The sequence below is a fragment of the Anopheles coluzzii genome, chromosome 3 (assembly GCF_943734685.1).
Source record: "Anopheles coluzzii chromosome 3, AcolN3, whole genome shotgun sequence".
NCBI classification, from domain to species: Eukaryota; Metazoa; Arthropoda; class Insecta; order Diptera; family Culicidae; genus Anopheles; species Anopheles coluzzii.
This window is the reverse complement of record NC_064671.1, coordinates 45185279-45212642: the sequence shown is the minus strand read 5'-3', so window position 1 is coordinate 45212642 and position 27364 is coordinate 45185279. Positions and strand designations below refer to the sequence as shown.

The 27364-nt window shown below is 41.5% G+C and overlaps 1 protein-coding gene across 12 annotated transcripts in view; it reads right to left on the bottom strand.

Annotated features, from left to right (window-relative positions):
* Positions 1-26347, bottom strand: part of LOC120955510 (AF4/FMR2 family member lilli) — a 65294-nt gene extending 38947 nt beyond the window's left edge. For 4 of the 12 annotated variants that reach the window (XM_040376433.2, XM_040376442.2, XM_040376441.2 and 1 more), the window contains exons 1-2: positions 26263-26347; positions 4271-5929 (exon numbers count right to left, since the gene is read on the bottom strand). In XM_040376433.2, the coding sequence (XP_040232367.2) occupies positions 4271-4293 (23 nt within the window). In that variant the 5' untranslated portion in view covers positions 4294-5929; positions 26263-26347. The other 8 variants (XM_040376434.2, XM_049609498.1, XM_040376436.2 and 5 more) reach the window with 8 other exon arrangements.
* Positions 26348-27364: the final 1017 nt, after the last annotated feature.

The following is a 27364-nucleotide window of genomic DNA, read 5'->3' as shown; positions in this document are numbered from 1 at the left end:
GATTCACGTTCTGTTTTTCTCTTTTACTACCCAAGGTGTAACTACATGAAGCTGACACTAATTAATAGAAATATGTTCATCATACACCATCATTTTCTAACGATGTTTGGACCACTGGCTCATTTTATAATGAGAGTTTTGCCTCGTATGCTTTTGAAATCCTCCTACAAGAAAAGGTTTGCAACAGCAGACTACTTCTTCTCCATGTAAATATATAGATTATTTACGAAATGTAAATATTAGGAGCCAGGCGTACAGCGTTGGTTTTGGAAGAAAAGTAGTTATAATGCAGTGAGAATAACCAAGATAGTTAATGATCCAGAATTCCATTAAATGTCATATGAATAAATAATCTTACAATATTTTATGTGAAAGTTTTTAAAACAAATAATCTACATTGAACATTTTTACATCATATACAGAGTTTTAATTATTACTACTCCTGCCAAACTGCAATTATCACTAAATAAACTATACCTGCCACAAATGTGATGAACCTTAACTTTCTATTACAGGGTTTTCCAAGTCACTTTCAAATGTAACCATTGTTATTCACCGCGTGCAAGATGTTAATCCACATCAATCTGACATTTCATTTCCATAAAAATAATTTTTAATTTCTTCAGCGTGATTTTCAACACGCCTCAAGCTGGATTGAGTTTGACAGTTCTTTGTGATGTGTTGAAAATCATGTATAAAAACTGAAATTTCATTTTGAAGTAAATACATCATTCGGGATGTTGAAAAACATCTTGAATGCTGTGAATAACAATGTTTACATTCGAAACTGACTTGGAAAACTCTGTATTACAATTTTAAATAAGCATTTTTGTTAAATTATCTTTCAAATTCATACCTCATCTCATCCATTATATTAAACATCAAATTGTTTTTTTATGCTATCTACGCTGCTCGTAACGCCATTACACTCCCTTTTAATCAGTTCTAATGTAACATGTTGCCCTTTCGGACCGGAAGTAGTAGAATTCTTGTGCTGACTATATACTCGCATTGAATATGTTGTCGTATGTGGTAGTGGCGCATGCTATTACGATTTGTTTATGAAGATTGTTTACATCGCACAACAGTCAATGGCTTACAATTGTGCGTGATCAGTGTCTATGTTGACATACTTCATTCAACTTTAGTGTGCTATTTTAATGTTTGCACTAGACACTATATTACACATGCTGTAAAACTCAAGCTACTGAGAAACCACTGTAGATGACAATAACCACGTGTTAACACATTATGAAAAACAAACAAAACGAGCAAACAGGATAAAATAAAACAAGCTTCATCGTTGAAAAGACAACATGTGTTTGATTTGCAATCTAGGTTAGATGAAGCTCTTAATTGAAAATATTTATTCTGTGATCGGTAAATAAAAACCAAACCGGTAGTATTGTGGTGTGGTATACGCTTCTCCTCGATCTAAAGTTTCTTCATGGTAGCCCGTAAACCTGTTATATATTACTGTGCATCTTTTAACAACTGTATTGGTGTAGAAAGTAAATAAATACAAACACAAAACACATCTGTTCTGACGTACATACCATATTCTTCGAGAGACGTGCGTAGTTTCACGACTCAAAGTCTTTACAAACGAACCAACCACCATATTACTGCTCGTGTGTGCGTAGGTCTAGCAGCGATGGCAGTTTAAGCAGTCTGTTAACCTAGATTAATCAACGACCCTTTTGTTGACGTTCACACGTTCGTCCACCACGAAATAACCCATTTTTCAAAACCTTATCATTTACAACAACCACCGCCCCTGTTGTTGTCGTATACTCTTGTGTAATTTGAAACCAATTTGCTTGCAAACGCTCACTAACAATCCATCGATCATGCAAAGTAATTTGCAGAGCTAAATATTCGCCAATCGTGCATGGGATCGGTATCGTTTCGATTAATTTTGTACAATACTCTTCAATATCAAAGTCGTAATATATTCCTTTAGATTCCTCTTCTTTCCTTTCGCCATTTTTCGCTGCCATTTTTTCGTTCATATAAGTAGTAGTATGAAGATAATAAGATAAGTACGAAGATAAAAAGCAGCTAGTATGCGCCGACCGTCTTTACCTGTTGGCTATCCTCGCACCATGTGTCTGCCTCATGTAACCTTATTTTATGACACAGTTGATAAAAATATGGCACTGCTATAAATAAACAAAAGAGGTCAGCGCATCTGCAAAACCAAGCGAATAGGTGCCGTTTTTGCACAAACGAGTGGTAAATTCTTACGATCCGCATCAACGTGCACATATCACACAAATTGTTCAATCCCATCGTGAAGAAATAGAAACTTAGTATGTAGACACCGTCGCATATTCCTCGTGTGTAGTAAAAAGGCAGAGCACTATAATTCTCGCAACTCAAACAAAATAATCTTAAGTTAAAATAAATCTTCCGTAAAAAAACAATAGCACAATCATATGATTCACTTACAAAGAAGGGGTTTGAATGAGCCAAACAGTATATCTATTCCTTAACTGATACTTTACTACGTTGAGAATAATTATAATCTAACAACATTTAAATTAACCGTATCTTTTCTTCATGTTGGACCCACGCATTAATGAAAAAGAAGTTTGTTTATTCTTTTATATGTTTACAAAAATCGCATTTTCAGTCACATGTTCTCTTGAGCATTTATTAACTTATATACAACTTTACAACTAACAACAACAACAAAAAACCTGATAAAAAACTCGTATAGTACATTACAGTAATGCTACCTTACAAGAAGAATTCATTGCACTGCCTTCATACTTGCATAAAACAATACCCGAAACACACTTGACCACACACACTACTGATGGTTACATGAAGCAGTGAAAATTGTTTAAAATTCCTTTTTAAACCCACAGAACAACCGCTCCAAATCTCGTCCCGTAGGATCACTTTTTCAAAACGTATTAAAGCTTGTGAAGCTCCTAAGATGAATAGAGAACGAAGCTCAGGAATGGCTTCGAAAAGCCAAGAGCCCTATTACGTTCCCTATGAACCCCTCTCTAGCTGATTTGCTGAGTCGGCAAAATCAATGAAAAGCGCGGTTAAACTTTGCACAATCTCAACATCCTGCAGCGCCTTCTCTAGTATATTGGATGCCAGACCCGGCTACCCCACTTGCCGTTTGTTCTACTCTACCAGCAGCAGCAGGAAGTTTTCGATATTCAAATGAAGCTCAATGTTTGCCCATCTATGATTTCCAACTTTCTTCGTGCTTCTTTTGTTGATTGGAAGGCACACAAATAAAAAGTAGGGATATGCGCCAGTAATCAAAAAGACATGAAAAGTATTCTTTTCATATGGTGTACCATCTCGAAGAAAAACGAGTCCGAATTAAAACAGGACAATTTATATAAAGCCTATTTTTAGTTAATTCGAGACACATTTGAATGGAAACGATTCTTTGCTAGATTATATTTATGTATTGTTCAGTAGGGACGGCCCGACCGTATTTCTCTGCTAGATTATATTAGTTTCATACAAATAATTGAACCAATAACTCATATGACGGTTAAAGGGATAAAAATTTGCACGATTATATATGAAAATTTGCTTCCATTTGGATAATTTGTGCTTCGGCCTTTATACCGTGATTTTAAACATATCCGCGTAGTACGTCGCAATCAGCCGTTACGTATTAAATTACACGTGTCTGCTTAAACATCCAACGCAATCAGATAATGTCAAATGAGTTCAAAGCGCCTCAAATCCTTCGCCAATAGCAAACTCATTGTATGCCCGGAGATACCATTCAAGTAAATAACGGAATGTAAGGGAGGTTCCAAGAATCTTTTTTTTACAAATAAACATCCTAATTTGTTTCCCACACACTGTGTCTCCCCAAAAACAATCAACTTACATTTGACTTAAGAACTGCTTCTTCTTCTCCGGTTTATGTTAGTTCACAACTTTGTGCGAAAGGAAATAAAAAAAAACACCGAAGTGAAGCTCATGGAATCTATTTTGAATTTGCTATTTGAATAAATAAGCCCGAATCTATTTTGACAAACGTATGTCACCGGATCGTAACGATCTGTCCCAATGCGGGGATGTTGAGAGAGGAGAGTGTAATAAAATGTAAATGTCAAAGTTGAAATTGGATGTTCCATGCTAGCTCTTTTGGGATGAAAATCGGTGAACCGCAGTAAAGGGTTACCATCCTGGATGGATAGAGGAAACTTTGCTTTGAACACCAAGCCTGTTGTGGGTGTTAAATATGCATCACATAATGATCCCAATTCCACTGCCCCCTTACCTTGGGTAAAGCGATTTGTTCATGTCCAATTCACCGACTACGCCGGTCGTCCGGAGTGACGACGCGGACGACAGTGCCGATGAAGACGGAGATGATCTGCCGATCGATCGACGACGCGGTCTATCTCTTCTTATGTCCTAATCGTTTATGCGTTTATGTGTGAATGTTGTGAAAAGAGCAGACACACGTCGTGCACTCTCCTGCTGCGCGAAAGAAACAAAAGACGATGCTACTGTATCTGTCAATGGTAGCGCGATGATGGCCGCACTGGTTCATTGCACTGCGCTTGCAACGCGCCGTAGATTGCACCAGTAGGAAGAGATTAATTATTGCTGCCGGTTTTTTTTTCGATTTAATATTTTTCACTGACAAATCATCTTTGCCGGGCTAGGGGGGGGGGGGGGGGGGGGCTAACCCACACACACGCACCCGGGTTAAACGCGTCTAACTAAAAACTACACACAACATACTAATCGGGCACAATTTTTGTTTGCGCTAATATTACTCTTCTCGGCGCTTCGCTATCCTGCACGGCACCACGGTTATGGTTGGGTTGGCCTTTGGCCATTTACCGCCTGTTGGCGGAACCGCCCTCTTCGGAGGAAGGCAACACCACACTTCATCCACCAGAACCGTTATTGCACTTGAGGGGCGGTGGTGGGGGTTGGCTCCACATCGATGGGAGATAAACTATGTTTTCTTTAATCACCAACTCACGCTCTAGGGCACTGATAAACCTTTCGCACCGTGACCACACACACGCGCACACTTGTGCATAAATACTCGCACATACACACACAAATGCACCCACCGTTATCACTTAATTCTTGCCTCTTGCGGTATTATATCTCTCCCTCACACACTGCACCCGCTATCGCTCTAAGGCTACTTTTCTATTGCAATTTGATTTTCAAAACTATTTTCACATTCCATTGCTTCTCACCACCAAGCTATACCGCCACTTGCACCCACACACTCACACATACTTTCTTTCTCGGCGCTGTTACGGCAAAGGTAATCATCACACGCACACACATGCACACATCCTGCTGTGATTTTTCCTTTCACCCTTCTTCTTACTCACACATCTTTTCTTTGCGTACGGGGGTTGTGCATCACACGCGTAACAGTGTGCGAACCGCGGGACCACCACCACCAGGCGTTACACTAATTTCACCCTCCTGCCAATACACACCCGCTTCTGGGGCAAGCGGGACCAGAAATGTGTCTCTTGAAATTGCACTGCTATGTAATCAGCAGAGCAAAATCCGCACAATCACCAACACCACTCTCTCAAACCCACTCCGCATCCCCTTCCTATCACTATCAGCACCGAGCGATGGGACGCACCAACTTCTCCCGCGATTCCAGCGTGCACACTACTCTAACGCCTGCGGCAGCTCATTTCCATTGCATTTGTAAATAGAGAATAATGCACGCGTACCGGTGTGTTGTAGCCAAAGTTACACACAGAGACGTGCCGTGAGCCGGGTTTTCCACACTATTTTTAATTTTTTCTTCACCACTTCTTTCTTGCTTCTTAGCTGCTGCTTTGCTTCAAGGCGGCTGCTTACTGCTGCTGCTGTGGAGGCACGTGTATGCTCGTGTTGTTAAACCACCTGCACCACACACTTACACAACACAAATACACTGATCACCCTGCGAAAACAAAATAAAAAAACATTATGAAAAATGTATACTACACTAGTACATCTTCTCGGGTGGAGTAAGAAGACTTTGGATACACCGTCGCCAAAGGTTGGATAAGGTGTTTCTGTCCCTAGCACACAGATCCCTTGTTTATGTTCTTAAAACACAAGCACACATAATAGCACACACAGAGAGCTGCTGTTGTGACGAGATGGTCGTAATAGTATGGATTTCACATCTGAAAGAGAAAAAGAAAAGGAAAACAAAAATCAATCAGTTTTTCCGTTCGAAGATACAATGTACACACTACTATCGAAATGCCAACAGATACAATAGAAAAAACGAACACCACAGGTCAGATTCAATCACGGAACAGAAAACCTCAATCAATTAATGATCGATTTGTTGATATTGAAATATTCCATTCATCTCATCGTAGGATAGACATTGGGAATTGATTACTACGTGCACCAACATGGAAATAATTTCCCACTCCTTCGCCAAGGATTCGAAACACAAACCAACCATCCTTTGCCTTGTAATATCAACCCCTAACATGCCCGGCAACCATCTGCAGATGCAGAGAGGGAGAAAAAGAGAGAAAGAGAGAAATGTGCCAGTGCTCATCACATTAGTCATTGACCTACCCCCGTAATTCCCAGTAATCTGGAAACAATTACCCTGGCTAATGGAAATGAGAAGGTCAAGAACCTGTAAATATCAACGGAAAGCAAAAAAAAGGAACACCACAAATAGTCCCGGGAAACAGCCATCGTTCTAGGGAAATCACTTGGAGGCTGGCAAGTTGCCAACGATGGGCAGTGTGAGAAGATGCTCTTTTCCAACTCATTCGTTTGCAAAGGATGTTTTTACTTTCAGCTTTTCGCCTCATACATTTGTGAGCACTCCATCAATTGTGCGGCATAATATAAACTGAGATTTAAATGCTCAAACAGAAACATTACCGCACAATGGCAACAGACACGCATTCAACTCCTATAAATATTCTATTTACAAACACTTCAACGAGTGCCAACAATGAACAAATTACTTGTAATCTGTTTCACAAAAGCAGACGTCACATTCATTCGTTTGACATTCTACCGCTTACCGCTTTCCAGGGGTAGTGAATCGATTAAACAAACGTCACATCATCGTCATTATCATCATTACAATTGTTATGTTTCGTCGTTATGTCATTTTCCTGCGGTACAGCGGCAATGTTTCCGAGACTTTCCAGTTGCAACGCCAGCTACACTGGTATTTAAATTTAATTACAAGTTTTAGAGCTGCGCTGTTATGGCAGATATATTATAATCATGCTTTCTAACTCAAATATTGCGCCAAGTCACGAAACAAGCGGCTTATAGAAAAAGAAAATAATTTAAGGACCGCTTCAAACTTCAATATTTTCCTACACTTTGAATAAAAGGCCAACACAAAACGCACCACCATAATCCATCATCCATTTGTTGTTGAATGTTCTTGGTATATATATTATAAATTCTTTGTGTATCACTGGACGGTTTGTTCGTGTTTCGAAAAACCTTGTCCAGCAATCAGTAGTAGCTCGATGTGTCGTGATAGTTTAAGTAACCTTTCTTGAATCCTCAACCTATTTCCCATTAAAGCATCCTCGCTGTGGAAACACCCCTTCCTTTTGGCATGACCTTGTACCTCGGTCGTTCCCAAAAATCGACCAACAATAGCTGGCAACAACATATTTTACCATATTCCCCTTTCAGCCAACCCCAAAACCACCCAAACCTGCTACCGCACCAATACCCTAACTGTACCAAGGAGGTGCTGTCTTTCCGTGTGTTTTGCAAATCCCTCATAGTTCACGCTATCCAAGCGTCCATCAAGCGCGAACGACAGAACATCAAACATAAGCGAACATCCCAGTGCCCTCCTTGCCAGAGTGGCGTTGGTTTAGTATAGACGGGGAATTCGCAGGATCGCTGGAAGAAAGCTTTTAAGAAAATCGACATAGACGGCGTCGTAAAAACTCAACACCAAACCCACACCATCGCGCAGCGGTCATAACTTTCTGCTGAACACAACCCCCACCGACTTCACTACTACACACCACACCGGAGTTAGCTGCTTATAATCCATCAAATATAGTTTTCATCAGTCTGTTCTTGGTCGTCGTCTTCAAACGAGCAAATTACGCTACACCGTATCAAATCGAATACCGTTTGAAAGTTTAAAAGCTCGACACCACACCTTACGACTGGTGCTTCTTTTACTCCAAAGAACACTTTGAATATGTTCCGCAAACACGTTTCTCCCATAAGCTCCGTCCGTTTGCCCTATAAAAAAACCGTTTTACGATTATTCCACTCATCGATGAAAATGCTCGATAGCTAGTTTCAAGAAGTTTGAGTTTGTTTTTTAAATCTTCAGCATTGGGACTGAATCTATTAAATTCAATCGAAAGGCGACAAAAAACTTCAACAATGAGGATGTATTCAAAATGAAACTAGAAACGTCAAGAGTGATTGCACTTTGTTGATGACTGGGGGAAAGACAAGCGATTATGCGACATTATGAGAGTTCGAGTTCGTGCAACAAGTTGATCCTTTGTTTCAGCCATGACATATATTTCTAGACAGATTCAAAAGTGGCAATATAGTTTGGAGATGCACTGTGTGCGTGTTTTTTTTTTCTTTTGCTAAACCTCGCCATACCTGAACCACAACAATTCTCGCATAGATTTAATAATCAAAAATAATTAACTACGATAAATTAAGAAATGAATTAAGAATTAAATATATCCTTTTTTAAAATTGTCGTAAGAAGGTAGTACTTCTGACCTATGCCACTTGAAACATGATCTGCAATGAAAACAGTCATAAAGACAAATTTGCAATTTGAAGACACGGAATCATCATAACCAATAAAAAAGACGACATTTTATTCTTCCTAACTAAGCAATCGACATGAAAACGACGATAATGATCAAACGTCAGCATAACACATACTTATGAAAGAAAGTAGATTGCGGTAGCTTTGCTTAGTTTAGTCCAGTGTTCCAAGTATGACTACCATTCCAAAAAACATATGCTTTACTCACCTCAATGCGCTTTGTTTTTAAGCCCACAGCAAATAGAATGGAAAGGTAATGAGTATAGTACTCTACAATTTAGATGTTCGACAAAGTGGATTAAAACCAGTGAACAAGAGGAAGGAAGGAAATGTTCAGCGATACATACACTGCATTCGATCGCCAACGTAGCCAAAACCATAACCAACCAAGTTCGTTGGCAAGCGAAACATATATACAACGGCAGCAAACATATACGGTAAGCACCACCTCGTAATACCAAGGTAGACGACTATGGCCAGTACATGACCACGATAAGCGCACAAAAATGCACATAACCATAGCGAAATAACGGATCCATCGCTAACCACCAACATCTAACTTGGATGTTCACTTAGAATGGACTATACCGATTAGAAGCGATTTACTACATCAAAAAGCTACCGATTGCGATCCTTTGCTACCGAGATAACCCGAAAAAAGAATAGCAAGACTAAACGCAACGTCTGATGAACGACGTTTTGCCACGACACGATTGCACACTTGATCCCATCAGATTGTCCGTGGATTGGTCTTATCCTTTGGTAAGTCGTGAAAATGTTCCTCAATCATCATGAGGGACTGAATATAATTTAATTGCCTTACTATCTACCCTAGCATGTTCTAGGGTAATCGAGTGAAAGGAAAGTAAATGTCAATAAAATGACAATAAAGCTGGACAAATCCCGTACGATGTTTGGCTTTAGAGACGAACGACGAATGTTTGAATGTGATCTGTCATAATTGAATAGAAATTGAAAAGTTTGAAAAGTTTATTCATTTGCCACAAATAAGATTAAATTCAATTAAAATGTAATAATAACCGAAGAAGCGAATCCTTGAAATGGCTAGACGTAATGTGATACAACGCAACGCTTTTTATTCCCTTCCTATGTTTCAATCCGTTCAAATTGCTACACACCTAAGTGGATTAGAGTTCACTTTCATTCAGACTCGTAAAAACATAAACAACGCTAGTCGACATCCGTTCCGCCAAGCTGATCGGAACAAACCATCATAAAACCAGCATAATCCTCCCCCTTTATCCTGTTATCCGTACTTAGGTTGACCTCAGCTAGCCGGCACATACACGCACCTTAACTCCATGTTTGCAGCTGGTGCGAATTATACTGTAATTGTGCTTGTTAAACACCGATGACATTCGGCTCCTACCTTACTCATCTCTCGCAGTGATTGTGAGCGTATCATCCACTGCACGCTTGTATGTCCTAGACGTTGGTCCGAAAATAGAAAATATTTTCGAAAGCAACACCCGCTCGCCAAGACGAAATAGTATTAGTCACACTCAAATCGCGGCACCGCACACAAAATAAAACTCTCCCGTCGGATCGCACAGCAGCAGCAGCAGCAGATAAACCGAACCGAAAAGAAACGGAAACCCTCCCCCTTCTATCCAACACCCACGCGTACTGTCAAAGGTAAGCCCCCCCCCCCCACCCCCCCTCTTCTGCTCGGCAATCGGGCGCCCAAACGCATGAAGGCAAGAGGAAGAGAGTAAGGATACATTTTTGCATGCAAAGCCAAGAAAGGGAGGAAGTGCACTTAAAATCTGTCGGCACGCTCGCGCGACGGTACGATTTCCTCTGCCGCGACCTCTTTTTTAAAGCGTGTAACGGGCGGCGATTCCCCGCGTACACCCCTCCCCCCTCCACTCCCCACCCAACGAACCAAGGCCGCCATGGTTGAGAGTGAAAGGAATGTAACTTTACGGTCTTTCATTCTCAAAGAGCGCGCGCGCGCCTGTATGTGTTTCAGGGTGGTATGGGAGATGCAAACAGTACCACCAGCCCAGCAAACGCGAGCGACCGGCGGTTAGGGGTGGGGACAGTCGATCGCCAGTGGACACCTATCTGGTGGGAGAAAGTGTGAAAGCCAGCAAAATTGATCCAAGTGATGAGAGATAAAGTACAGAACGGGTATAACGTATAAGTACGTATCCAGAGCAATCAATTACACGATATATTATCAGATAAACGGCAACAAATGGGAGCAATTATCACAGCTATAGCCTAATTAATCATTGCGCCCGTTATGCCTGCTATCGTTATGTGGGCCGAACAATCAATACACCTATCTAAAATCGAGTGATATTGAAATACATTCCTTCCGCTTTCATTCCGATACCGAAATGTTCTCTAATATTTTGACAACTATGCCATGTGGGAAAAACACATCCACCACCACCCTAGGGCTCATTGGCGCTATTGCGTTTGATTTTTTTCGTTCATCAACATGACCGCCTACAACAACGTCATGTTACAACAGCAAAACCTTAACCACCTGCTGGGACAAACTGCCGGAGATGCACACTCACACACGAATGTGCGCAGAGTAACATACATGACCACTAAAAATAGGTCCGTCTGCGAAGAGCCGTTAGCATTCCGCACCACAGCTGACCCTAAATCGAAGTAAAACAAACACAACAAAAAACCCGCTGTAAAAGACCAAGAAATTGAGAGATTCGCGTAGCCGGCCGGCCGGCCTATTTAGCGGGACAGTTCTGTCGCGGAAATCGAGAAAACTCTACATATATTTACTTTTAACGTTTATCGCACCGGCAGGCAAATCGATTCTTGGTAGGTTGAGGTGTGTTCTGTTATTTGGATTTCTTTATTTCTTGCAGCAAAATTTAAAAACACTTGAAATGTATTTTTTCTTTGCTTTCGATGATATCGTTTTCATCCAAGAACAAGTATTTGTTATGGCCAAAGATGTGACTTGTCCACAACGATGTTTTCCCACAACTCCTAATGATTCCATATTGCTCTAGTCATTAATCATGCACGAATGAGAAGATTCTTTTATTGGCTATTGATCCTAGGAGTAAAATTTGGTCCATTCATTTTTTTTTTCATTCGAATTTCATTCACTATTTCATTCAAACAATTTAAATTTTCTTAATTTTTGTATATATTTTTTTTACTAAGGTCATCCACTCATTACTGTAGCCTACACAATGTTGTAATAATGACTCGGAAACGATCAAACTGTGCTTGTTGTCGACATGAATGTATTGATCATGAATGACGTACGACAATCAAGAACAAGTTTCTTCTTCCTTAGTGTTCTGCTCACAATTGACCACGTCAGTTTGCCAACCAGCTTACTTCGTCTAGAACTAGATAGATATTTGTCTATTATGTCTATTATAACACTTTTTATACAAGAAAATGCAAGTAAACAGTGATAAGTTTCTATCAGTGCAGAATGCAATATTTGGATGTTCGCACTGCATCCGCACCATCACCCACAAGCATAAAGGAAAGCGTAGCCATGACCATCAAAATTAAATTTGTCATTCCAATGCATAATAATGTCATAAACCGATAATGCGATCGTAAACATCCGATCGAAACAGTTAGAACCAAACAGACACAGCGACTTCTGCTCTCAGCCCAACACACGCTTCTTCCACTTACGTACTCCGCCTGCACCCGAAAGCACAAGAACCAATGGTTCGAGAGTGCTAAAGAATGTGCAGTTTGCAGTTTGTGGTAAAGAAACCAACTGTTGCTTCCTATCTCCCCGGTCCGATGCTATTTTCGCCCTCGTCTTCTTACGCTGTGCGCATATGAGGGCGTACCACCGCATCGTGTCTCACAACAAACAAGGGTGACGGCGGCGGCACGGGGCTTTTTTATGGCCGATTAACGACCCTACTTATACTCTTGGTGCAATCCGACACCGAGCATCGGATCGGATGTGCACGCGTGGTGTTGGCGGCACGGAGGCACGTCGTCGAGAGTACATTCAGCCACTCTCGGCGCGGGAATAGGAATGGAAAGGGTGTGTGTGTTTCTCATTATGCACTCACAAATTCCCATCAACCCGTCGAAAGGTCGGCATACATATCGAATAGTGTGCCCTCGGCTGCAGCAGTGTTTAGCTGGTAGGCAACAATGTTGCAAGTCGCACCGGGGTCTCTCCATCCCATTGCGCACACACACACGCATGATTTTTGAAGACCGCATTGAAACGGTCGTAAAATGTAATGCCTGAGATGGTGCAAGAAAGGCACCCAACTGCTGGAATTATAGGCGAGATGGAGCTTGAAAAAACGGTGCACCCGCGCACTGTGCGAGCCAAGAAAAGAGAGAAAGAAAATAAATGTCACACGCACGCAGCATTCGGAGCACAAACAGCTGTCACAACCATTTGACGCGCACTACTATCACCAATTATTGTGCCTGTGTGTTTGAGATCTGTTTATCCACATGTGTTTCTTTTCTCGCTTTTCTCGCACAAACGATAGCATCTTGGGCGGCAGCAGCAGCACCACCACCGGAAGGCAGGCGTACCGAATTGCTTGCTCAAGTGGATATGTGTATGTGTGTTTGTGGTGCGTTTAGGTCCATCGATTTTCAAACACTCGAACTGAATGTAGAATTTCAACATATCCGACACTGAATGTTTTTGTCGTCTAAAATACCAAGTGTTGTTGTTGTTGATGTTGTTGCAGGCGTTACTCCGTAATCCTATCAATTTCACGGTCACGATACAACCGCAGTGGGAAGAGTGTTCAATTTTATATGCTTTTCTCGATGATAATAACCATTTGAGCTTGAATTATGAGACAGTAGGGTGTAAACAAGTATTGGTTCATTAATTACGGACAGCATACTACTACACTGTGCTACAAAGTCTAGCAAAAACGGGCTAGTGGAGATAATTTAATTACAAAATCGATGAGCATATGAATACAAAATAAAACAACAAAAAGAGTGAATAGCTTTCAGAGTTGTGCCAGAACAGCAGAACAATAAAAAGTTTTACACAATTTTATGTAATCTTTGTTGTTCCTGTTCTAATCATGCACTAATTTTGTTTTAGTTGCTGTTGCTTAATGCATACTTTTTCGATAATTATGATCGTATCTAGGTCAACATAGAATCGAACCTCATCTTCCTTCACCTAACCTACAAACAGCGCTGTGCACAGCTTAACGACCGTTTGATTGATCTATCAACCCGGCCAGTCACGAACACTATTCGTCAGTTGACTTCGTAGCCGCCGGGCATAAACATAAACCAACCTCCCATCGGCCACATAAAAATTCAAACGCGTGCGCCAAACCAGCGTCAAGCTACGGCAGAGGGCACTCGTTCTTTTTCATTTGATTGTTGCCATTCTTGATTGACCAGCGTCACGCCACAGCCACGCCACCGACTGGCGATCGAAGCGAATTCCAATAGTTTCGTTATCGATCGACCACAGTCTCCCCGCCGAAAATCCCCGCCACACACCACCGGTAATGTACTCACCCACAGCTGCTGAACGCGGGGAGGGGTTGCAGCATAAATTGCTGCTCAAACAACACCGACAGAACCGTTTTCGGTAGGTAAATTCATTCGCTATGCTCCCGCACACATACACATACACAGTCGTTTAGTCTTTCAGCGGTGGTGGAGGCGTCAACCACAAACAATGCGGGAAAACGCACGGTGCTATCAAATCGATATTTGTAATTTTAGTACATTGTTCTTGTAGTTATTTTGTTCTTTATGCCTTTTATTTTCTGGAAGTTGAGGAAACATTTCACATTTCCCAAACAATGCAATGATAGCTGCTGCAGTTTCCTAACTACCCCCCCCCCCCCCCCCCCCCGCCCCCCAAACAGGGTTAGGGTGCGCGCATGCATGACAGCACTTACAATCATTTTACGATTTTTCACTCCATCCTTTTTCCATTTGCTATTCGCAGACCACAAAACTCCATTTGCACACGGGACGCAGAGCAGTACGGGATGCAAAATATTCAAAAAAGTGAAACGGCTGGTCCTTTACAATTCAAAATGCAAAGAGAACGAACATGCAGCAGTTGCTGGTGCTGTTTTTTGATTCTGTTTATTTGATTTTTTATTCTACCGTCAGAATTTCACCTTTCCTCTTCCCTCGCAAACTAGCACATTTTACAAATGCAGGTTGCATCGTGAGCATCTTTTCCCTTAACAATATTTAATTCCTGCTGTTTCTTTGCCACTGGCATGTTAATATGCCACGTTCCTGGAAAAATAAAAACTCAAAACAGAAACTGGAAAGTAAGAAAGCATTGTGATAAAAAAATGCATGATACAAAAATCAAAAATTAGAGACACAGAGAAGGAAGGAATAGAGCACGAGAGATTTCAAACATATAAATTTAACCTTCCTACATTTTAAGTGGTACATGAATTCTTGAAAACCCTGTTAACGAACATATCGTCAAAGGTTAAACTGTTTGTTTAAACGCACACCTTTTGTCAATAAATAAAATGCTCTTAATAGTTGCAGCACGTCAACGTACAATTATTATTTATTTTTATCTAAAGAAAGGCCTGATTGAACCATTGATTTATTATCCTACTACATATTTACGTTCATACACCATCAAACGTTAGTATGACGATGGACTAAAGCCTCCATTCAAACATTAATGTGGCATTTCATTTTCATCAAAAGCTCTTTCGTTATGCTCTTACCAAATTGTAAAAAAAAAAATAAAACAGAAAACAGAAAACACACAAGCACTCGTCTTGTGATATTATTACACGATGATATGCATACAGGGTTTTTTAGTTGCATGTCCAACAGGATAAAAAAAGCAATCTCAAACCTTTTATGGCAAAATGAAATGCATGGCAAAAGCATCCTCCAGTGCACCCGTCGAGCGTCCTCCACACATTCGGCAAATAATCTCTGTTAATGCTGAAAATAAAACATTGCGACAACAACATCGCGACCGACTTCAACGACTGGCAGATTGCAGGCTAGAGCAGTGTACAGACGATTCGCAAATGTCGACAAATGTATCGAGAAGAAGCTGTGTGCAGTGTTGTGCCATGCCCGCATTTAGTCTTGCGCAGTGTGTATCTAAATGATTAGTTAACAATCCACTGTAAGCAGCGCGCTGGTGGGCAAACGCCATTCCCCGTGGATTATTTTATGCACGGTTAATGCCCTTTCACTTAATCGAAGCGCTGTTCGGGAATACTAGTTGGCAGAAGCATTTAAGTTCTACCCTTTAAGATTTATCTATTTCATTTTCAACTGAGGGATAATCACTTTATATCTGAAGTGTCCAAAACCGATATACAAATTTGTTGATAACAATTAGCGGGATATTTGTTTAATGAAGATAGCATCGAATATAAAGCTATTTGTAAAAGGTCAACCTGATGTTAAAAAAAAAACACACACACACACACACAATTTCGATACTAAAACTTACTCGCGTATAAAACGTGGAACATTGAAAAGGTGAAAGAGCAAAAACAAACCAACCCAACAAAGCGAGACAGCACCTTCACTAAAGGTAAAGCGTGAGAAAGTGAGAGTGAGCGCGTGAGCATGAGGACGACATAGTACCAACAGAGTACTCTACCCTTCCAAACAGAATCATAACAAAGAAAGTAAGGGTACACCATCAAATAGTCGCCCCAAGGTGGTTGGTGATGGTGATGCAAGAGCGTGGATGCAAGAACAGGGCAGCATAGTAGAAACAGAGCCACCGCCATCCAGCAGCAGCAAACCCCCCTACATACACACACACGCACACAATGAGCAGAAAGGAAAGTGACGGTGCAACCATACAGACATATTTTCCCAAGCGGTGAGCATAACGCACGCGTCAACTGAATTCCGAACCGCTTTTCCCGTCACATTCTTTCCCGTTCTGTGTTGTGTTTTTGTCTCTTGCCGTATCACAAACAAGCCGTCCCATCCGGCTTCTCGACACACACACACAACACTGTAGAGCACACGCACATGGTTCGCGATGGCACAAAAATAAACGTGCCCAAACTGTGTTCTCACTCTTCCGCTAATCCCGTCAGTAATATTTAACTAACCAAGCTTTAGTGATTTGTGTATCCATATTAGACCATGTTTTTACTGTTTATTTTCATTATCAATCGCTTATTTTCTGTGCACGGTGTAAATACGACATTGTCCAAAAGCAGAATACAATTATGAGTAACGGACATACGGCGTTACTACTTTTGAGCATTCTACATCGTTTCCCACAGTGTTTGCATCAAACTAATGCCTTTTTTCTGGAATTGACATGGAGCATCGAAGCAATTTAGTTTTTAAAAGAAAATTTAGTAAGCCATTTTGCATAACATCAACTGAAACAACTGTGCTAACTCTGGCAGACCGGAATCAATTATTGTGGTAAAGAAAGAAAAATGCATAACCAACCCTACTTATTTTGGAAATTATGTAGGATCATACAGACGATTTTTCATACACTAAAATGGTCTCCAACAAGAAAAGAGAAAGAGTACGAGATAGAGCGCGCGCAAAAGAGAGAGAGAGAGAGAAGTATGGAGAGAGAAAGAGAGAGAGTAGACAGCATTCACGGAAAGTTGTGTGATGGGGGTGGGTGGCTGGCTTGGTTTCGACTTTTAGCTATTTTTGTGCATATCTGTTTACCGGTGGACAAAACAAAGCACGACTTTTACGTAGGAGCATAAGGAGTACCACCCTCGGCTACCACAATGCAAAGGCTATTTATAGAAGCATAGTAAAGCGCCCTTAAAAGTATGGAAAATGGTATTTGATCTTCCATTTATGATTTCATGACGATAATGATAATCAAATATTTTGGTCTTTAATGAATCTTTATTGTAAAACCATTTATATCAAAATGTTCCGAAATATTACTAGATTGGATTGCTTCTTTTGAAAGTTAATTGAAAACCATCTAAGATAAAGATTGTGGCATATTTATGGTTTTGTAATTGAAAAAAAAATATAATACTACCAACTATAAACATGTAATAAAAAAAACTACCAAAATTCTGAAATCTTGTTAATTTAAACCGCTGTTAATATTTCTCGCCTAATAGGAAAACCTTTCACATTTCAACAAGTTCTAGGCTAAATTAAAACTCTTTAAATCGAACGAACGACACATTACGTGAGCTTAGGTACAACGTGCACCATTCCGATAATGGCAAAATAAAATGCTAATCAGTTGTTTGACGACATGGAAGGAAAATCCAAATGCAAGCCCCGGGCCGATTCAAGCACAAGTTGACCTTAATAGAGAAAACACACACCTTATGGCGCACAAGCCAATCCAATGTCCGGCGCCAAAAAGGATTTTGCAAAGTGTCGATGGCAATGTGGGACAACAAACAACCGCATATACGTGCATCGGCCAATGATTCATTCGAGGTTTTTTCCCCACCTTCGCCTTTGTTGTGACTCATCCGGTATCCGGTATTGGGAGCGGGAGCGGGTGAATATAATATTCAAATGTACTAGGTAGCACTAGTAGCTTGAAACTTTACTCGAGCCAAAGAGCGTCTGTATGCACCACAGCAGATGGATGATTAATTTCACCCTCGACCACCAAACCTAAAGCATACTCTGCTGCATCGCGATTCTATTTGCGTCCAATGGGGAAGACCCCATAGTCAAGGATTGCCCACCATTTACTCTAATTAAATTACATACTAATTCACCCGAACAAGCATCCACAAAGAATGCAAGGCAAAAAACGTTGCTCCTGTTTGTAGAATCGTTTAATGTATGCACAAAAAAAAACTAATTGCAATCCAATACAACACAACGTGGCGAAACACAGCCAACACACAGCAGTGTGTTGTGAGGGCCACCATACCATCACACCGGCGGTTCCAGTGCACCACCAAGTTCGAGTCTCAACCCGCCCGCTCGTTTGCTCGCTCACTCATTGTAGCAATTAATCACAGACGCGACCAGGTTTCTCCCCCAGCACGATCTTTAATTCCAATTCTCCAAACCCGCAGTCATCTGTCTCAGGGACATCGTGCAAGCTTCCAACAACAACAACAACAACAACAACAACAACAACAACAACAACAACAACAAAAGCGGCAGCAAAAAATGAGCGAAGAAAACTGAAGGTGCTGCTGCTACCTACCATCCCTCCCGCCACCGCTGCCTGCTGACGGTGGCAATGAGCATTTAACAACCCTTCTTTTCGAGCACAAAAAAAACAGACACACATACCTCCCAACCACCCACCAAGGTAGTAGACACCCCGTATCTCACCAACACACGCGCACACGCAGCGCCTTCAGAATCGACAAACTTGGCTTAACAACGGACACTGCAAAAAGCACCGTCGAGCCACCTGCAAAGTGGCACACGCTTCATTCATACGTACGCAAGAGCATTCCGACACACAAACACGGCCGCAGCAAACGCGAATAGAGACAGCGAGAGATAGAGATACACAACAGCGCAGCGAGCCACACACACACGCGCAAGAGGCGCGCGCGCGTGCATGTAACGCAACAACAACAAAAAATGGAAACTTTTCGGTGTGTAAAAGGATGCGTTTTCGATTGATGTTTTTTTTTTTAAATCGGCATTTTGTTCAAGGGTTTCAAAGCCAAAAATGCAATGGCAATGGCGAACGGCACACAGGACAGAAGATGGTAACGAATCCTAACCTACCTAACTTCGTAAGTATTTTCCCATCGAATTACTCTGTTTCTATGGCACGCCACAGATTCAAACGCCACAACGTTGCCCCAATGTCTTCTGAATTGGCGTTGAGACGCCTCTCAAACACAGAGCGCAGGGCAATTATTCTGTCGAAAATGCCACTTATCACTGTGCTGCTATTACTCCACATCCTGCAACAGATTGGGACATTAGCACCGGTTTGACGATGGCTCGAGGGGTATTTGGATGCAGTTCGAGCACTTTAAAAAGCAATCGGTTGCAATTGATTGATTAACAGGCGCGCATCAGTTGGGTTTTTTGGATGTATTAGATATTACAAATAATGAATGTTTATGACAAGAAGGTATGCTAGCAACGTAGTCCGAAAAGAATCAATATACATTTTGCATTATACTACATCTTGTTAACTTTGGTGATGTAATTATGTACAAAAAATATTAACATATTTTTTAAAATGGAAACGCTGTGAAAAATAGACTTAGAGCTGTTATTCTCAAGGCGATTGATGAATACAATTTTATGATCAAGCTCTAGATATTTGACGCCATTGTAAGTATTATTAGTAATTAGTCTAGATTTTAAATTAATGTCAATAAAGTCATTTTGTGTAAAATTGATTTCATTAGCCACAGAATAATATGATAATCACGACTGTGTACATGTGCTTTTTCAACATTTTATGTATGGCGAAAGACATTTACTTTTCTACCAATGTGCTGCTATTTACGTTAAATCACATTTTTTTACATACTCTAAAATTTAAGCTAGAAATATTATTGTTTGTTCGAGTAATATTTGATTATTGTTTCTATGCATGTTTAAACATTATATTATTTCATGATATTCAACAATAAGCATTAATTCAGAAAACATGCGTTGCAAACTTACAGCTCTAGCCTACCATGGTATTAATTTAGCTAAAAGAGGAAAAAAACCACGCACCTAACAATTTACGACTTGGATCACGTACGCACCCACACTGTCGCAGGCGTGTCTGGTGAGTGTGTGTGTGTATGTGAATACAATTGTTATGTGTACGTCGATGATTAGGATAGAGTGGACTGTTTGTCGCTAACTTTCAAGAGCATGACCATTCATTGTACCAACAGCCAACACTCACCCACCCATCGTCCCTTATTGTAACAACAAAAACAACAACAAAACTTAACTCACCTTGTCGAACTATTTGGATTGGGCTCGGTGCAGCAGCTCACACACAATCTTATCGAGAAAACGTTCGTTCCGGCGGCACCCAGAAGCCGAAGGCAGCAGCTGTTCTTTTTTGTGTGTTGCGCCGAGGGCTTCTGTTCTTCACTATGTGTGCGTACATTCATCAATCAATAGCGCATAACGTTTAAGGGTGGCAACGGTAGCAGCAGCACCACACCACCACACAACCTTCAAACTGTTTCGCTCGCATCGGTGTGTGAGTGTTTTGCGCTGGTTTCGTTTTTGTTTTTTTTTCTGTTTTTGCAACCGTAGGCCATGGAGTATTTGCGTCACCGTGTTAGGCTTTTGGCTACACACCGCAGCATACGCATCACACACAAACACACCGTACGTTTTTTTATCATTCCTTAGAGTTCGCCTTCGTCAACACAAGTGCACATATTCACGTACGTAGTTTTAAGTTGTGGTTAATCACGTTCGCTAGCTGATTACGATTGCACGGGTTATCACCATTAGAAACCACGATCGAGTTCTCTCACAAACACACGCACATACACCACTTACACTCACACCACACCACGCATGTAAAATGGTACCAGATAATTGTGCTGCGTGTTCGAGTATGTGTTTGTGGGTAAATGTGTGTGTGTGCGCAAATGCATCGCATGACACGCGGATTACGACTTGATTGCGCATTACATTTGAGGGTCGTACGAGACACACCGAATTGCACGGCGGATTGAATTGAAGAAAAACAACCTCCCCAACAACACAACAACAACACCACCACCACCACCAACACACATACACACACACACACTATGAGGGGTAGGGAAAAACAACATCCTCCTCAGCTATCACCACTACAGCCGTACGCGTGCGATTTCTGTGCCCGTTTTCTGCGCCGCGATGATTGCTTAGATCGCTCGAAACTTTCAAACAGGAAAGTGAAATCTTGCTCAATTTATAACATTTCCTCCAAGCAGTACGTACGGCCGGCGGTTGGGGCCGGTCCTTTTGAATAAAAAATAATATTTGCTCCTGAGCTTGGTCCGGGATTCCCACTGACTGCCATCGTAGTTTATTTTAAAGTATTCACTCTTTCCCTCCCCTTTACTGGTCGTGCCGTGTTGCCTATCTTCACATTCACTTCTCACGTTCCGAGCGGAGCAGCTTTTCGCGACTTCCTTAACCTTACCATCACCCCATCCTCCCATCATCGTCATCACACTGGCAGACAACTCACTCACTGCAGCCTCGCGCGTAGACCACTAAAACGAACTAAATAAATGCTCAATTCTTGCTTCATGCCAGTCAACCACATCCGCACAATTAATTTTTACATTAAAATGTAGTGCAATTATACAGTAACAGTAACATGGCATCGTTTCCACAAAACCCTAATGACCTCGTAACATTTCGTCTGCAAAAATTTAATTTCTTGAAAACAATAACACACAGACACATAATGTAATCAGTACAGACAGAACGAACATACACACACGCACGCAGGGAAGTGTGTGCCATAGCAGCGCGCACGGGTCATACGCGAGTGATTTACACCAGTCGCGGTAAAATAAACACGCACGCACGGCGAAGTCAAACGTTGCTTGATACGCTTGATGTAGTAGTACCAATTGATTTCACAATCGATTGAAGAAAGCAAAGAAGGTAAAAGGACAAACCCAGTCCGCGTTCGAGTGCATGTGATGCCCATTTCTTGCCAGTGCATATTACATGCATTTATCGCTGCTATGCATGGGCCCCCCGCAAGGTGCTTCTTGTGCGCAACTCTATCCTAATACGCCCCAGGCACAGGACATGCATTTCTAACTATAAATGCCTCAGAAAAAAGTCGATTCAATAAAAGGTAGAGCAGCAAGGAATAATGACAAAATTTAGCCAAGTAAACATTCAAATCTTATCGCCCAGTCGGCATACTGTTGATTGAGTTATTCGAAGTATTTTTTCTTCAACAAGTATTATATACCATAGCAAAAAATTCATAATTTTATACATAGTTACAGAGGTAAACGATGTTGAAACGGCCTCTAATAATATTGAGGGTATAGTGTAAGTAAATGAATTAGGTTTGTCGCTTATTCCATTTAGAATTGTGAAGTTCCAGTAGGAATCTATGTGAACATCAAGATTAGGGTTTCCCAACAAACGCTCATCTTTTCAAGTAACTATGATAAATTAAATATTACTCAAGGCACTACAGTACAATACTCCAAGAAGCTCTTAAGCATGTAATTAAAAAACAATCAGCCGTAGCAAATATTGAGATTGATCCTTGAAAAACTGCAAAGAAATCCCTTTTCCCAGTCACATTATCCGAACCGACTTCACAGTCATTACCAAAAAGGCGTCTTGCTTGATTTCGGGGACTGGTCTTGCAAATGATTATATACGCAGCACACCAACATACAGCTTTGTGTGTATGCACTAAACAAAACAGTTCACCGTGTTGTAGACCTTCATAATAATTCTTTCCTTCCTCCTTGAGCGCCCGGGCTGTGTGCGTTGGATACCGAACGGATTTCCTTGCCGATGTCATTTCGCTTCCGTTTGGCATTGTGGGACATGCTTGAAAAGTGATCGCAGTGCACCGAGGGACAGCCGACTGTTGTTAAGTTGGTTACGTGTTTTTTTTTTTTTTGTTTTGTTTCATTTTTCCCTACTTTTGCAAAATTAACCTTTTCCGCCACCAAAGAGACGCACGTAATTGTGTACGTAAAAGAGAGCTCGCAATGTGTAAAATCGAAAAAGGATTCCGGCAGACAAGCACACACACACACAATCACACGCAAGCACAAACACATGCAGTTTGATGCTTGAACAATCTAATGCTTGTGATGAAATACAGCATCGATTCGAGTCGGCAGTGTGGTTCGTTCGATCGAGCTTCATCATCGCATCTCATCCACACGGTGAGGGCTCACTGTTCATCGGCGATTACCTTCTTTTTTTCCTTTTCTTTTCTTTTTTGAGAGTTGACTGCTCTCATTCGCGAGCGCTGGCTCGCGACGCACAGCTGCTGCTGCTTGGTGCTGCTTGGTGTTGTTGGCTACTGTTGCCGTGTTGTGTGTGCTGTGTGGAGCCATACGCCTTCTTCTTCGCTCGCTGCTTGTGTCACAACCGTAAAGGTTGTGCCGAGGAAAAAAGAAGAAGCGAACGAAGACAATCGGAACGGGCGAGACTTACGGCGAAGGGTGGTGGGGGGTGGGGGAAGCACACGGGTGGAGACTCCAATGAACCAACGTGCAGCGAAAAGCACACACACACCGCCACGCCATGGTTTATACTCGTGCGATCAGTGCCTACCATTCTCGCACATAATCACACACAGAGTCTAGAGGGCCCCTCTCTATAATTGGCTGTATCTTGTAGTGAGGGGTTTTTTCGTTACTGGCTTCCTCCTCTCGCTTCCTCTCGCCCTTCTGCCCTGCCACACACACACACACACACACACTTCACGTCTGCTACGTTCCTTCCACGTACTTCACCTCAAAACATCTCATTACGAATGGACGGGTATTCACTTCTCACTGGGGATGGTGGTCGCCTCTTCTCACTTTACCGTTTTGGGGTTGACTTTTTTTTGGTCGATGTTTGTTCCTGTCACTGTACTTCCTTCCCACCCAAACCAATTTTCGTTCCGCATTCAATTGCTACTATGACGGGTGTCTTTCTTCTTTTTTTGCGTACACCTCAAAGAGTTTTCATTTGCCAAAGTATGTGCGGTACGTACACGGTACGTACCTTCAACCTAGCAGGGCTTCTTGTTTTTCGCCTTTACCACCGTTTTCTTCACCAATACCAATACACACACCCGTGTTGGCAGAGCAGCTCAGCTACCGTCGACGGTGCTTTGTTTTCCCAATTTTTCTTGCACTCTTTTTTCTGTTTTGTTTTACGTCTTTTTTCTTCGTTCACCGTAGTACCACCGTTTACAGCTTTCACCGAAGACGATTTTTGTTTAACGCAGAGAGCACTTCCTCTGTCACACGTTTACGAAAAGTCTCAAATCAGCGATAAGAGGAAAAAACAAGACGTCACAATTCACGACATCAGGTAAAAAAAGCACCACACCGTTTTCATAGTCCATCAAATAATTGTAGAGAGCAGTAAATATGTTGCTACTCAAAATGCAATAAAAGTTAAACTTTCAAACCGTAGAAAAGCAGCAACAGTCTAGCGGGGACTGCTTGAAATCAGCACACGCATGCATGGCATGCTTCGGTGGGAATAGCAATGCACACATCGTAAAAACACGCAACCGCACGTACACACACTCGCCCACCAATACGCGCGCACACACACAGATACACAAGGTGTGTAGCCTTCGCTTCTTGCAAATGTCAACCGCACAAGGACTTTTATGGGATTTCTGATAGTTTTTCTCCAACTGTGTCTTTCTTTCCCATTAAATGTTTGCTCTCTTTCGCACACTCTGTGCAAAGGATCATACCGGCGCAACGTCGACAGGATGCCGATTGTCACCATTAAGTGTGTGTGTGTCTATTTGGATATCTGACTGCTTTTGTGTGTGTGTATCTATTAGAGAGAGCAAAAGAGTTTGCGTGTGCAATGCAACAATGTAACACACAATGTGCCCTCTTCTCCTCTATTGGTTGATGTTGAATGGCAGGAAGGCAAAAATGACATAAAACTACACACGATAGCGTGTACTTGTTGGTGGTCTCTGCTCTTCGCACCATAAGGACACAACGCATGTTGACTCACAAATACTTTTACGCAAGCACACAATGTATCGTAATGGTCCGCGGTTAGGGGTTTTCAGGGCACATCATCACACATCTAATAGTACGCAATACTCGCTCGTCGGACGGTTGATAATTTCATTTCCTTCACCCCGCTAACACCGCACCTTTCCCACGTCAGGCTGCTTCGACTTTGGCACTTTCGGTACATTCGAGAAAGAACGAGCAAATTCAAAAATACACACCGTTCGCAAAAAAGGGCACTCATCTAGCCCGTCGATAGTAATGATAATGAATGAGCAAAGGTATAAAGGAGGTGAAACGCGTACTATGGGGCTACACTACCACACCACAAGACTGGGATTGGCGGGGCAAGGAGGGGGAGGACTGAGGGGTGCCAAAGCGATAGGAAAAGTAGAGCCGTCAGTTACAAACCGAACGTATGGGGATTTCCGAGGTCTGCACTGCAACAACGGTATAACGGCATTGATTATTCGGCGAAGCACAGTTTCGGTTATTTGCCTTCTCGGATTCCGACCTCATAAGGCGTCAAAACGATTGTTCGATTCAAGATTCAATTTGCGACCCTTCCGACGAGACGGGATTCGCTTCGTGTTCGCTTTTCACAGTCACCGTCATCCGCGCTCTCTGCGCTCACCCCACATCCGTCAGCCTTCTTCTCCACCACGCATTACAAATTTCATGCCCCGTTCGTTCACACACAACTCGCCAACAGAAGACTCATCCGTGGCCACCTTATTTTAAAGCGTTCTTTATACTCCAAGCTGACTGAACAATCCTTTGATCACTAGTTTTTCCGACAGCTGGACACTTCCGACGACCCTTACGCGCCCGTCATGCACGGTACCGAATCACTTTCAGTCGTAAATTCACCTTAAACGGCCGCAATGAAAAATGTACAACACGCAAAGATCGCCATTTTATTTTCTTATTGTTGTTGTCATTCTTGCTCTTCGGCGCTCGATGCACCGTGGTCGACCAAGCGGACCTCAGATAGTATGTGCACACTGATGGATGTTTATTTTTTAAAAATACATTTATATTTTGGAAAGAGTTTTGTTTCACTAAAATAATGCAAAAGAGATTTTTCTTACCTTGTGCTACACCATCTTATCATATTTTCATGAAATAATGACCTTGCAAGGAGATAAAGAATACATTTTAGCTTTGAATGCATTGTGATTCATTTTAAATGCTGTGTTGTAATCGTAAAAAACGAACACAATCATAGTTGAAACAAATCGTTTAAAATATCAATTATTTTTGACGAAAACCTATTGGCTTAATTAATCAAACGATTTTTTATCAAGAAACTTGTTTGACATACGTCACAGACCCAAATAACAAAACAGTCCTGTCAATACAATACAACGGCATTTAACATTTAAATCCGCAGAAAGGCACTTTTGAATTCCTGCGAGAGAAAGGGATAAGGAATTAAGGGTGTCCCCCGAGATACGACTGTATTTGGGACCGAAAAAATGTCCCAAAGCAAGGCGTAAATCGAAAAAGTCGTATGTCGAATATCTATGAATATAAAGGATATAGCCGAAGTTGAAGAGTTTGAATTTATGATATCGTGTATATTCGATTCGTAATGTTCGATAATGTAATAATTATATTCCAAAAGCCGTACACAATATAGATATTCAAGATCGGGTTGTTTTGGAATCTTTGGAAATGTGTGTATAACGGTTATCAGCCCAGAAATTCAAAAAAAAAATACATCAATTTCTTGTCAATGACAACTTTTAACTGTCAAAAACAAATTCGTCGTATCTGCGAATCGTCGTAACTCGAGGGGGTCGTAACTCGGGGCACGCCTGTAAATGAAAAAAAAAATTAATAATACCGGAGATCGCAAATAAAAAAAATATATAATGAGCAATTTCACGTCATCTGTATATGTGCTATTCGTTTCTGCGTTAAAATACGATTCAAATAAAATTATGTACGTTTGCTTCATTATATTAAA